Here is a 13,582-nt window from a genome sequence, read left to right on the forward strand (position 1 = left end):
TAGATTCCCATGAGCAAGAAAAAAATTTCTCATGCCTACACTTACCAAATAAAAAATTATTTGGTTACTATTTATTTGATAACAGTTATATGATCAAATGATTTCCAATTTGATTGATTTTTTACAGAAATAATCTACAAATGGTGATCTAAAAAACGAACAATTATGATATGAGACTATACTACGAAATGAAAATAACAAGAAAAGATGTCAAAGAAAATGTAAATTGAGGAGGGTAGTTAGCACTTCTCTTGGAGTCATTCCCAACTTTGTAATTTTGCAGAACAGAAGGACCCTTCTTCATTATCTTGAAGCCCATTCACAAATCAGGCTTCAAACCAAAATGTGTTATACTAAAATATTAACCCAACCCAAGAGCCCAACCAGATATATATATCATACTCAATACAGAATTGGCCCAACAGGGTCCTCTCAGTTTTCTTATAAAATTGGACCAAACCTTCTGTTGGACTCTATCTTCCACCATTTCTCTGGCCCATATCTTAAAAACTCACCCCTTCATCTCCCAAATACCCAATTATCTTATGACAAAATCGTCATTGGTGAGTTGGTGAAATAAAGAAAGGAGGTGAGTAAAGAGAAATTTTCCATTTTTTGCGGCATATGAAGACTGAAGGTAAACAATTTTTTTTTTTTTTTTTTTCGTTTGGCTAGAGAAATAAAGCTAACAATGACATATATACAAACAACGTATCAAAATTTACAACATCGATAATTGAGAAGATTGAATCTAACTAGTTTAGTGAACAAGTCATTAAATTTGTCCCATGTAGAACATGATTGACCATTTACCAGATCAAATATATTGCGGATCATCAATTAACTTTTTCACTTTTTCAACTTGAATATGACGATATCCATGATCAAAAGCGCAAAAAACCCTTTGATGAAGAGCATTGCATTTAGCAATTAAAACTAAAAGTGTTACTAAGATGTTGGACCTGGGTGCCAATTAGCCTGCTAGCAGGGGTGATTCGAGGGTGGGTGAATTAGTGAACAGTCTTGACGGTTTTTAAATTTTATAAATCTCTTATGCGTAATGTACATAAAAGGAGGAAGACCACAAAGTTTATAGTTCACTTCTATTAATATTTTTCTATAATGTTTAAGAAGTCTCAAATAAAAAATGAGGTATTGATGGAGTCTTTTTTTTGTTATCAATTGAATAAGTTAAAATTAGCATGATCTTTGTCTAGAATATAGTAGCTACATACGAGTCTAGTAGATTATTCAGAAGCTGCCTCGAATAACAAGTATGATCCATGCATGTTGAACCTTTAAATACAACTCACAGATGCTTGGCAAAGCCCAAAGAGCTAAATAAGCAGTGAAGTAGGTGCAATAGCAATGCAAGTGACGTGGGGTGATGTTAGGGTGATGATGGACAACATCACAATACCAGTGGGTGTAGCAATTGGCAATTTGGCATGCACCAAACATGAATGCTTGTGCCCAAGCGTGCAACACCAGTCCTGCCAGTTTAATGATGCTGCTGAGACCCAACTAAACCAGCATTATTTTATTAATTTCAGACACTAATAATTATAATAAATAATAAAATAGACAATAAACAAATAATTTAATAGAAAACAAAAAGAGAGAGAAGGGTAATTAAGGAATAAAATAAAAGTGAGGGAGGACTGGAGGACTGGAGGAGGGAGGTTAGATGTCCGGGTCACCACCCGGCAAACCGACGTCAAGTGCCGCTTTGTTGTCCCCCAATCACACTCCCTCCCCCTGTTTTTCATTGTCCCCACTAAATCTTAATCCCTACTCTCTCCCATTTAATGTCCCTTGCGTCACCCTCACCCACTCCAATTCTTTTTCCTCCTCTTTCCTCTTTTAACCCTTATTACGATTCAAAATTATCCCAATCCTATCCATCATTTTATACTGGTACCACCACCAACATAAATACTAGATTTATTTGCACATTTATTTCTTGAAATTATAGTAACGTCTTACTTTATTCTCTTAAAATTTATTATCTCAATTTACCCTATAAGTTTTATCTATGTCTTACATAATTCAAAATCGTCAAGTTTTTTCATTCCACCGTTTGAATTACCAACGTAGTACGGATAAAATGACGGTAGAGTTGACGGTCTTAATAGTTTCGGATTATGTGAGACACATGAAAAACTTATAAAGGGTAAAGTGAAACAATAAACTTTAAATGAGTAAAGTAAAACAAAACTATAATTTGAGAGAATTAATATGCAGATAATCATAAATACTAACATAAATATGTAGCTTCATTTAAGAATACTGTTAAGGCTTGCATGATATTGTTGCAGGAATAATTTGCTATTTTGAATAAGTAAGTGGAAAACTGCTTTCAAAAAATTGTGGGGGGAGTCGGGGAGGTATTGAATTGTGAGAAAAGTTGTTTTTACTTTATATTTACCATACTATAAAATTATGATTAATCTAGAATTGTAAGAAAAAGCGGCTTTTAGTTCCCAAACCACAACCCTCTACAAGGCCAAAAGAAGCTTATTTGTAGGGCTCACTCCATATGTATTTTAAGGTTCTGAACCGTTTATTTTTTAGTTCTTTATTCAAATGTTAATTTCGTAAATTATTAGATAAATCAAAATTATTTAATTGTTTGATTAATGGTCACTATTTCAAGTGTTTGTCTAAAATTACTCGTCTATTTATTTGATTAAAATTAAATATCTTAATAATTTATTATTTGTCTAATTTTTACAAAATTTATTTTTCAATAGATACCTAAAAAATAAATAGTTCAGATTTATAAATACAATACTAGTGAACCCTACAAGAGATTTCTTAAATAAAATTATTTGAGAAATCTTTTAACATGAGTTAACTCCTCTAGTAAATACATGATATTTGGTATATTAATTGGATCAATTTGTCAAATTTTTATAAAGATAATTTTTGAATAGAGACATAAATAATAAGCAACTCAAGTGTTGAAATACAATACAAAATAGAATTCACCAAAAATCCCTTAACTTAATTAATTATTTAAACAATCATTTAATGGAAGCTCCTCCTAAAGTTGGATCGTCCAACATTCATTTTATAAAAAGAGAATAGTATTTTTAGTATTTATTGTTGCTGAAAAAGACAGTAATGAACGACCAATTAACAGAATTGATTTCCTACCTACTAAGTATAAAATTATAGAAAATCAGTTAATAACTTAAAAATTATAGAATATCAGAAGCTTTCACTCTTTAATTATCAAATCACATTCCTGGTTTAATGCATGGGTTTACTCTTCTGAATATGACAGACAGATATAATGTGTCGCCCACTTTTGTTTGTTTGTTTCTTTTCTTTTGTTTCTTTAAAACTGAATATATATAATATTTGGTAAAATATATTGTTGTCAACTTTAAACTCTCTATTTTTTTATAACCTCAAGTTTTTAAGTTTAAGATTCTAGAAACGTTTACCTTGTCAATTTGTTACAATTTGGTATGCTTATATAGAAAATGTTTTTGTTCAGTATCATTTTTATTAAAAGTTTTTTTTTCTTGCTAAAATTGTGATAATTTCATTAAAGCACTATATTCATTTATTTATTTTATCAAAATTATATGTATTAATAGATTAAACCGGAAAAGTGAAAACAGGTCAAATTTGGATTGAATTTACCTTGATTCAAATCAAAATCTATTTATAATTAGATCATAATCGAATTATCAAATTAAAATTACAAATCCAAATTACGTTAATTACAACGGGTATAGATTAAAATTCGGTCCATTTTCAAGTCTAATTCCAATATTCTGCGATAAATCTTATCTCATATATAATTTATTTATAAGGTCATGTAATTTTAACAATTTTATTTGTTTTCTTTTAAGTAAATTATTTTAAAGTCTATTTTACAATTTTTAATGATAAATAAACCCACCTAAAATGTTGAAATAACAAATAGGTTCACTTTTTGACAAATATGCTCACGTTATAACTTTCTCTGTGTTTTTTGTGCCTAGCGCTAGGCGTGTTTTTTTTTAGCAGGGCAAATTTCCACTGTCGAACAGTGAAAATAATTAGGGCTGAGATTTTAAATAAAAAAAAAATCGTAAACTGACTTCTAAACCACAACCGAACCAATTGGTTTGGTGTGCATGTGTGAGTTTTTTATTTCAGTTGGACAATCAAACCGTTTTGATAAGATCGAGGTTGGAAGCGGTGTGAATACCACCTCCTCGAACTATCAAAACACTCAAACCGCACTGCCTATCGAACTCGAGAAGTCGGTGACTGACTTACTTTGGTTTGGCGTCGGTCCTGCTTTGTGGCATCCATTTTCCGTCGGTACGGTGTCGGCTTCCTCTAAATCGGTTCGATCACCGACAAATTCCACCCCTAGTAATAATATTTGACAGTGACAATTAGTAATTGTCATTTTTACATTATAACATGGGTGAATGTGATTTTATAAGCTTAAATTTTGTGTTTTATATTAATTTTATTAGTTTTTGACATGTTTATGTAAAAAAAGACATAAAATATATTTATAAATATTATTTTTATGCAGTTCAAATAACTATTATTATATAATGGCAATTATCGAGCACTCAATAAATAGTATCGTGCGCTCAATACTATTCACTGAGCTCTAAGTGAGTTCCGTGTCTTAGGCATTTTATTAAAGTGAATTGACTAGAAGTGCATTGTAATGCGTTGACTGAGTTATCAATCTTATTTTTCAATTGAATTTTTAAAAAATAACCTTTTTCTTTTCACGGCTCATTTGCGGAACTAAAACCGGAAAAAAAAAATATTGGTATTTATTTCTCACTACACCCAAGAATTGACGGCTGAGATTCATTAGATTGTAGTCAATCTCAGCCGTGCATCCCACTGTTCCTGTCCCAGATCGGCGCCGTGCAAAACCAGCCGGTCCGTATTTCGCAGACAAACCATATATAAAATAGTAAAATACAATAAAAAAGGCAACCTTTTAGCTGTATTTCCTGTTTTGCCCCCTACTAACCTTCTTTTTTTCAAAAAAATTATTTGTGAGCTTCGAGTTCCTCGGCGACCACAGCCTAAAAAAGCTTTTGTTGCTTTCTGCTCAATGGAAGGACCTTAAACTCTCTTTCTCTCTCTCTGCTTAACTTTCACACTCTCTCTGCATTTTCTTTGAGAATTTAGAAAAGGGTTAGTCGGCCTTCTCATCTTTGTCTGATCAACACAAGCTCCTCAGGTACTTACTCCGAACATTCCTTCTTTTTTTTTTTTTTTTTTTGGCTTCTTAAAAAGCTCTTTTATGCTGTTATTACTTGTATATAATTTAGTATGTTGTTCATGCTGAGCCTTTTAGCTATGGTTGAATTCTGGGTCTCTTTGTTTCGAGATCTTGGTACTGTTTAAGTTTGAGTTCGTTCTGGAACTCAGTCTTCTGTGATTTCTCTGTGACCTCGCCTTTCTGGGTTGGTTTTGTTTTTGGTTTTTTGGTTTTTTGTTTTTTCACTTTTGCATTTTTTTTGTTCTACATTTCAAGTCGAGTTCTCGAGCATTTACACTTTATTCCCCTTTTGTAGTGGATCCCTTTGAGTTAAAAATTTCTCTTCTTTTTGTGCTCAAAAGAAAAATTGTTTTACTTTTTTCCGTAGTCTGTTTGGTTTCCTAGAAAACTTGGGGAAATGAGAGAAAGGAAATTAAAAGTTTTTAAGATAAGGTAAAGCTTAGCTCATGTAGAAAAATCCTAAACACCGAGTTGACCTTTTCTTGGGATTATAAAGAAAGTAGAAAAACATGTGTTTTTTATTTTTATTTTTTTATTGTGCATTTGTCTTGGCTTTTGATGGAATTTCATTACAAGTAGCTCTGAATGCTATTTTTCTTTTAAGCTTCAGAGGTTGATGTTCTGGAGGCCATTCGTTGTTGCAACTTTCTGTTGGCAGTGAATTTAATTTTGCATTTTTTGGTTGTATAATTTTTTTGTTGACATTATTTTAATTTTAGGACCATCTTAGGCTTTTACATAGTAAATTAGTATGTTCATTTCTTTGATTTCCTTTTTTGCTTTAGAAAGTAGTACCCTATTGAGTTTGGCTCCTAAAAGCATTCTGAACCTAAAAGTTGGACTATGGTGGTTTGTGGTATGAATCCTTTATAATTACGTGTTATCTGATTTATTGATTATAAGGCAGGTACCAGTGGCCACTGACCCAAGCTGATCATTTTTTCCTTTAATAAATTTAGTGGCCAGAGCTGTTAGCAGAAAAGTTTGTCTGCTTAAAAACCCATTATTCATGCCCTCAATGATTTTGGTGGGCCAATCATGATGAGCAAATACATAATGTCCCATCAATCAAAATTTATAGAACTCTATTTATTACTTTTTGTGAATTTAATTTCCATAAGATGGTAAACTTAGTTAGAACCTTCAATTAATGTAGCTTTCCCCATTTTGTGCTGTCAGTTTTTTTCATATTTTGGTTTGAGTATTAATTTTGCAAGCAATAAGATCTGTTGATTTGGTTATTTTTGTATCCATTTAGAGCAGTGCAGTTGATAATTTTGTAGTCTGATGTCTCCACCACTGCTGGGTGGTGAGGAGGGAGGGAAGAGCAATGGGTCTACAGTAGCTTGTTCACGCTCTATTGACATTATCTCCCAGAATGGCTTGGGACTGAAAGAACGTAACTACCTTGGGTTGTCAGATTGTTCTTCAGTTGACAGCTCCACAGTCTCGAACTTGTCGGAGGAGAATAAGAACAATCTGAACTTTAAGGCTACAGAATTAAGGCTCGGTCTTCCTGGATCCCAATCACCAGAACGGGAACCCGAGCTTTGCTTGCTGAGCTCAGGGAAACTCGACGAGAAGCCACTGTTTCCTTTGCTTCCTTCGAAAGATGGAATCTGCTCCTCATCACAGAAGAACGTTGTTTCAGGCAGCAAAAGGGGCTTTTCTGACACCATGGATGGATTCTCAGAGGTGAAAAGCTCTGTATATACTGAAGGAAATTGGATGTTTCATGCAGCTGGGTCTGATTCTGAATCTCCAGAATCTGTGGGACAAGGGAAGTTTCCTGTGAATTCAATCAATGTAATGCTATCATCCAGGCCTTCTGGGGCTCAGCCAACCATAATGAAAGAACAGTCTAATGCTACAAATGGAGCCAGCCATAACCATGTGGGTGCTTCCAACAACAGCAGTGCTCCAGCTGCTAAGTAAGTTAGAAATTTTGACAGTGAATTTTGAAGCTTTATATGAAATTGTGGTTCATTTGTAACTTTATCTGCTTTTTATTTTTGACAGGGCACAAGTTGTTGGGTGGCCTCCAATAAGATCTTTTAGGAAGAATTCTTTAGCCACCACTTCAAAGAACAATGATGAAGTTGATGGAAAACCAGGTCGCGGTGCTCTTTTTGTCAAGGTCAGCATGGATGGTGCTCCCTACTTGAGGAAGGTAGATCTGAGAACCTACTCTACATATCAAGATCTCTCTTCTGCTCTGGAAAAGATGTTCAGCTGTTTTACCATAGGTGAAGTGTTGCTCTAGTTATATTTAATTGTGATATCATGCCTTAATTTTCTCTTGTTTATTAATGTGCTCATCTCATTCTTTACATATTGATAGATGTTTGCAATCTGAGATGTCTAAAGTCCAAATACATTGACCAAAAAAAAAAAGTCCAAATACAGAAAGCATCCAATTTGGCATGGACCTAATTTCTGCACTTATTGTGTTTTCAGGGCAATATGGCTCCCATGGAGCTCCAGGGAGGGAACGACTAAGTGAGAGTAAGCTGAGAGATCTTCTTCATGGATCAGAATATGTGCTTACATATGAGGATAAGGATGGTGACTGGATGCTTGTTGGAGATGTCCCATGGGAGTAAGTTCGGCTTCACATGTTTAGTCTTCGTGTATTTCCCTTATTGCTTTTCCTCAAAGTCAAATCTTTTCAAACTGATTTAATGGAGAAACATCGTTGCATTATTTTGGGAAGTTCAAGCTTTTTGTTCAGAGTTATATATGTTATATCATATCTTAGCCTTTCTTCATACAAAATAATGGTTAAAATTTGATGTATTGGGGTATATTTTACATGTATGGTTGAGTGAGGAATATTAGAATGCATAATCCCAATATGAGAAGGGCTAGGGCTTTATCAATGAAATGCTACATTATCCCAATATCAGGAAACACATAAATGATTGCAGATGAGTATGTTGCACGTGATTGTGTTACATGCATGTGACAGAGTATCTAGAAAAATATCACTGTTCAGGAATTGTAAACTCATTACCTGTTTCTCATTAACTTTATTTTACACTTTAAAAATCCAAGAAATCTGAATCATCAAAGACTGGTTTAATTTACATTTAATCCTTCTTAATCTTAGATTCTTAGATTGTTCCATGAAATTATATACATATGATGAACAAACATATGCAAATTGTATATATATTGATTATATTCATATGATGCAAGTTTAAGGTCTTATAAAAAAAATATGCAAATGATCCTACATTTGATATGTGACTCAAGATGAATCATGAGATGAACAAAGCTACCATGTAATCTTTCATCGCCTATTTACAGAGAGATGAAAGCCACTTTGACTAAGAATGTGAGGTTGACCATCATAGTGTCATTTATTGTGTTGATGAAACTATGAATATGTGCACGAGTCTTGTTTAATTAACTTATAATCATCTGATCCCCAGATGAAGTCCTGCATAGACTATTTAAGTTATACATCTTATACTTCAATTTCCGTGCTGTTCATTGTAGTATTAAACTTTAAATGCAAGATAAGTTTTTCAATTGATAAAACTAACTCATAAAAAATTAGAAAATGTAATAGTAGGAATGAAACACTTAAAGTAGTTATTTATAATGAACTACAAACTCAAGAAAGCCTTATCAAGGAATATGCTAAATTAACCTCTTCTTTTTGGTCCAATTTATATCCTTCTACGGGTGCAAAATTTTTCAACAGTTTAAGCATTAAAGGGAAATCAAGAGTAGTCTCATTATTCTCAGCCAAAAGAGGAAGGGAGTAAAAAAAAATAATAAGAATAGTTTCATTCTAATATCATGTATCTTCTAAGTCCCATAGGCCATTAGACTCATCTCATATTCATTTTTATATTTTGATTTATGTAATGCATCTACAATCTTACCTCTAATTCAACGTTATCACAGGATGTTTATTGATTCATGCAAGAGGTTGAAGATAATGAAGGGCTCCGATGCCATTGGCTTAGGTTTGTTTCTAGTTTAATAATCTCTCCTACTACTATCTGCCCTTTGACTGATAATTACTACATGATATGGTCGACCATATACATTCATGACAGCCAGAGAGTGTTATGTCTGCAGTGGAAATAGAAGTGTAGAAAGTTACATATCTAGGTCTTACCAAATTTCTTTTTATGTTGCTAGCATGCTCAGATGGGCCATTTACAAATATTTTCATGGCCTTGTCTGTTCGATGTAGGAACCAAAAATTTGTGGAAACATGTCTCTGTTTTCCTATGTGTGATGGCAGTGTGCCAGTTGAGGATTGGAATCCAGTAGTGAATGGATCCCTTGTAATTGACTCGATTTCTTAAGGCCAAGATGATCATGTGATTTAGGAATATCTTTGTCGACACCCCGGAGTCCTAGAATCAAAGGTCCAATTGGCATTTTGACATTAACTATTTCCTAGAAACTAAGTAGAATTCTGCACCATAAAAAGTATGGCATCAACGGGAAGTAGAATGCATTGGAAGTGAGGTTTCTGTTTAATGCATTGTTGCCACACAACTTCATTTAGCCTTGTAGTAGACAATTGCATTTGTTAATGCTAGTTTTCTAAGGATTACTGTGCATGTTTGCAATGCTTATTAAGAACCACAGCTTCAAATTAGAATTCAAGATTATAACAGGTCCCAGCTTATATTTTACAAGATCGATTCATTTCTGTTAATCTTGGTTAGTAACCTGTAGCATTTATATTCATTCTGGTCATTTCACCTTGTGATATGATAAATTGTACTCTTATCTACCCTATGCTGTTGGTTTGTGCCATTAGCTCCTAGGGCCATGGAGAAATCCAAGAACAGGAACTAGACCGTGTCTGGAGACGACTACTTCTGGTTGCCAAGATCAAAGTGAACATCTGAGTTATGTGGGGAAAGAGGAGCAAGCTGTAAAAGTTGGAACTTGGAGGGAAGAACACTGACTGGATGGCCTGGGCTGCATGGCAGTATCATGTTACGCATCTTGTCTTGTTAATGTTTTGATTGTTCAAAAAAAAAAAAAAAAAAAGAGAGACAAGTTTGTGTCGGTCTTTGTTTTGAGTCTATTTATTACAGAACATCTTAAAACTTGTTAAGAATATTAGTATTTGTGGAGTCCATCATGTTATTTATAGCCAACTAGTTGAAGTTGTTTAATCTGATGAATCTGTGATCTGTATTATTGATGATTCTCGCATATCAAGCTGCTTCATCACTCTCATCGTTAGCTCCCTTTACAATTATGGCATGATTTTCCCTTAGATGGGTTCTTAACCTCATGTTTAGGGATGCTCTTCATTCATGGCAAGATTGGGCTGGGTTCGGACTGGGCCATAACTGTTTACTAATAGGTTTTGGTATTACCCGGCCCGGCCCAACTTTCACAGATTTATAGAGAACATGCTCTACAGGCCTTGTTAGTTTTCATTCCACAGAACGAATTTTATAAGATTGAGTATACAAAGGTAGTCAGAGATGTATTTTCAGCATTATATTCCAATGACTCCAAATGGGTTTATTGGTGGGCACATACTAAATGTGCTGATTCTGTTCTCTGTGCCTTGACTACCGCCCCATGTGGCCAAACGGTAGTCTGGTTGTGTCCTATATTAAATTTGTCATTCCATGTGTTCATATTTATTCAAGTGATTCCTAGTATAGTAAGTACAACAAAGATGCTGTTGTCTGTTCACAAGCTGATGCATTAGATTGCTCTGATTCCAAAATGGGGTGGGTCTAATCTGGGTTTGCTCTTAGTTGACATGTTTTTTTTTTGTCAACTCACCTTGGATGAGTCTTAAATGGTTCTCACAACATGATAGTCTCACTCCATGTGAAAGAGTTGAGCAAAAATTAAGTTCTAACAACATTTTTTCTTAAATTTATTATGTAAAGTCTTTTTAGAGTAAGAAGTTATGTACTTATGTGTAAGCATAAATTATGATGTACAGTGGGCTATCGTTTAAAATTTGATATCAAAAAATTTAAAATGTGGATTTTACACCTTAAAATATGCAATTCTAATGAGAATATAATAAAAAATTTAAAAAGTTGCCAAATTTCTAAAACTCTTATCGATCCACCTCCTCCGACAATCAATCAGTAATTAATGAACTTAAAACTATTAATAAATGATAAAATTATGAATAAAAACAATACAAATGAAATGAACGCACTAGATTTGAAATCAGTTCAGAGTGCATCTGTGCAAATATACACACCCAATGGGTCGAACTTGAGCCTGTTTTTTCTTAGGCCTTATTTCCTCACCCATCATTAAATTTGAAAAAAAATACAAACACACTTTTCATACTTCTTATTATTCCTACAATATCCTTTAATATACCAACTCAAACACCTACCTAGTAAACACTCTTCACACCTCCGTAACTATCATCTCACCCACCCATTATTTTCTATAATTTTTTTCTTTCAAAAACCCTAATTCTACTCTATCACCAAAACTTAAAATCTATGATACTATTTTGTTGATGCCCATGCATCTATTAAAATATTTGATTATTCTATACCCTAAACCCTTTTTATTTATTTATTTATAGTTTTAGATAAAAAATTCATTCCATTTTAATGTTTATTTTGATTTAAAAATTGAATATTAATCTTAGGGATTTAATTTAGAATTTATGAATGAATTATAGGATGGGTATAAGATATTTTTCTTCTATTTGGAACAAGATGGGTGGGTGAAGTAATAGTTAAGGGGGCGGGAAGAGTGTTTAGTAGGTAAGTATTTGAGTTAGTATATCAAAGGGTATTATAGGAATAATGGGAATTGGGAAGAGTGTTTCTATATTTTTCTCAAATTTAATGGTGGATGTAAAAATAAGTGGGTGGAGAAATAGAACAAGATGGTCGAAATATAAGCACTTATAAGAAAATAGGGCCGACATCTTTCTCCTTTTAAAAAAAAAAAATGCAAACCCACTTTCTCTTGAAAACCACCACATCTATGACATGTTTAGTCACAGTCAAAATATAAAGGAATCAAAATAAGAAGGAATTGGAAAGAAGTAGAATCAGAGTAGGAATGAATTGGAATAAGGCATTTGCGATTTACCAATTAAGATGTGTTAATGCAAAAATCCGCTTGGTGAAGCAACAACTTAAGATGGATAATATGGCTGATGAAGAAGCCTTGTTGAAAGGTGATTATGATGATGACTTGTGATGATCAGACTTTGTTGGATTACTGGTTGGTGTTAATGAAATCTTCCTGTGTAAACAAAGATCAAAGGAGATAGAACTAATGTGGTACCAGTCAAATACACTATGATGATGAAGTCATTGAAATGTATATGATGGTGTTTGAGCAAGAACAAGTGATGAACTTGAGAGAATATGGAAGAATAATGTAAGATCTTCTGGGTTATTCTCAACTGCTTCTGTGTAGTTTTGTAAGGATTTTGTGAACCTTTCCTTTGTGCATATAAGTGAGTTTATATAGGCAAAAGAAGAGGTAATGATTAAGTTACCTACATGTGGATAAATGGATGAGGAGATGCTACGTCTCCGGTTGGGAATAGTAGCATGCACAGCTACCAAGTGCCTTTGTATTCAATACTGCATTAAATGCAAGCATGGCTAAATCAAGTTAGATGCCCTAATAGTCATGGCCATGAACTGGGTTGTCAAGTCTGTCAGAAGGTCATGTCAAGTACATTTGAGTATAGTGGTTCGTCCCAACTAGATCTTCTAGGATGGCAGTGGAAATCTGAGCCAAGTCGAACACATGTGCCAATGTCCTTATATGTTGATATGAGATCCTTGAATGATCGGATCGGGAAGACTTGGTGAATGAGCCGGGATGAACTATTTAAGTGGTAGTGTAGATATTGCTTCAAGTGCATGTAAACCAACTGTGATTGAAGATAAGATAGTACTTAGATCCGAGTCGAATCGAAGATTGCCTGGAGAAAAGATAGTCTCGAGTTTTGGTAGATCTCGATGCCAGATCGAATCGGATTTGGACATCTTGGAGGTTAGAGTCGAACCCAGGTGTGCACATTGTTTTCATTGCCGAGCTGGCTTGATGACATGGATAGCTATGTCTGACCAAGTTGACCATTAAGAAGTCAGAACAAAAAGTAAGACCTGAAGTGCCACATATTGGTCTGTGATTGACTATTGAATCTATGTGGATTTATCTACAAACAAGATATTTACTAACTCTTAAGATTAGAATCAAAACTTATCAGTTAACTATTGATCTAGTTGGAAGCCCTTTCCTCCAAATCAAGAAAAGAAAAAATCAGAATCAAAACTAACCTAATTATTAAAATATCATTGTACAAAGTAATGCTTGAAT

At 33.7% G+C, this 13,582-nt stretch overlaps 1 protein-coding gene across 4 annotated transcripts; it reads left to right on the top strand.

The window, feature by feature from the left end:
* Positions 1-5,049: 5,049 nt before the first annotated feature.
* On the top strand, positions 5,050-10,474 carry IAA9 (indole-3-acetic acid inducible 9). 4 transcript variants are annotated; one of them, XM_086244497.1, is made up of 6 exons: positions 5,050-5,218; positions 6,519-7,191; positions 7,280-7,506; positions 7,718-7,859; positions 9,176-9,237; positions 10,050-10,474. In XM_086244497.1, the coding sequence occupies exons 2-6, from the start codon at positions 6,548-6,550 to the stop codon at positions 10,085-10,087; spliced, it is 1,113 nt and encodes a 370-aa protein (XP_086100623.1). In that variant the 5' UTR covers positions 5,050-5,218; positions 6,519-6,547; the 3' UTR covers positions 10,088-10,474. The 4 variants fall into 4 exon arrangements, with proteins under 4 accessions (XP_086100623.1, XP_086100624.1, XP_086100625.1 ...); XM_086244498.1 differs by having other exon boundaries at positions 6,524-7,191; XM_086244499.1 differs by having other exon boundaries at positions 6,529-7,191.
* The last annotated feature ends 3,108 nt before the right edge of the window (positions 10,475-13,582 follow it).

This window comes from Dryas octopetala, chromosome 5 (assembly GCF_963921425.1).
Source record: "Dryas octopetala chromosome 5, drDryOcto1.1, whole genome shotgun sequence".
In the NCBI taxonomy this organism is placed as follows: domain Eukaryota; kingdom Viridiplantae; phylum Streptophyta; class Magnoliopsida; order Rosales; family Rosaceae; genus Dryas; species Dryas octopetala.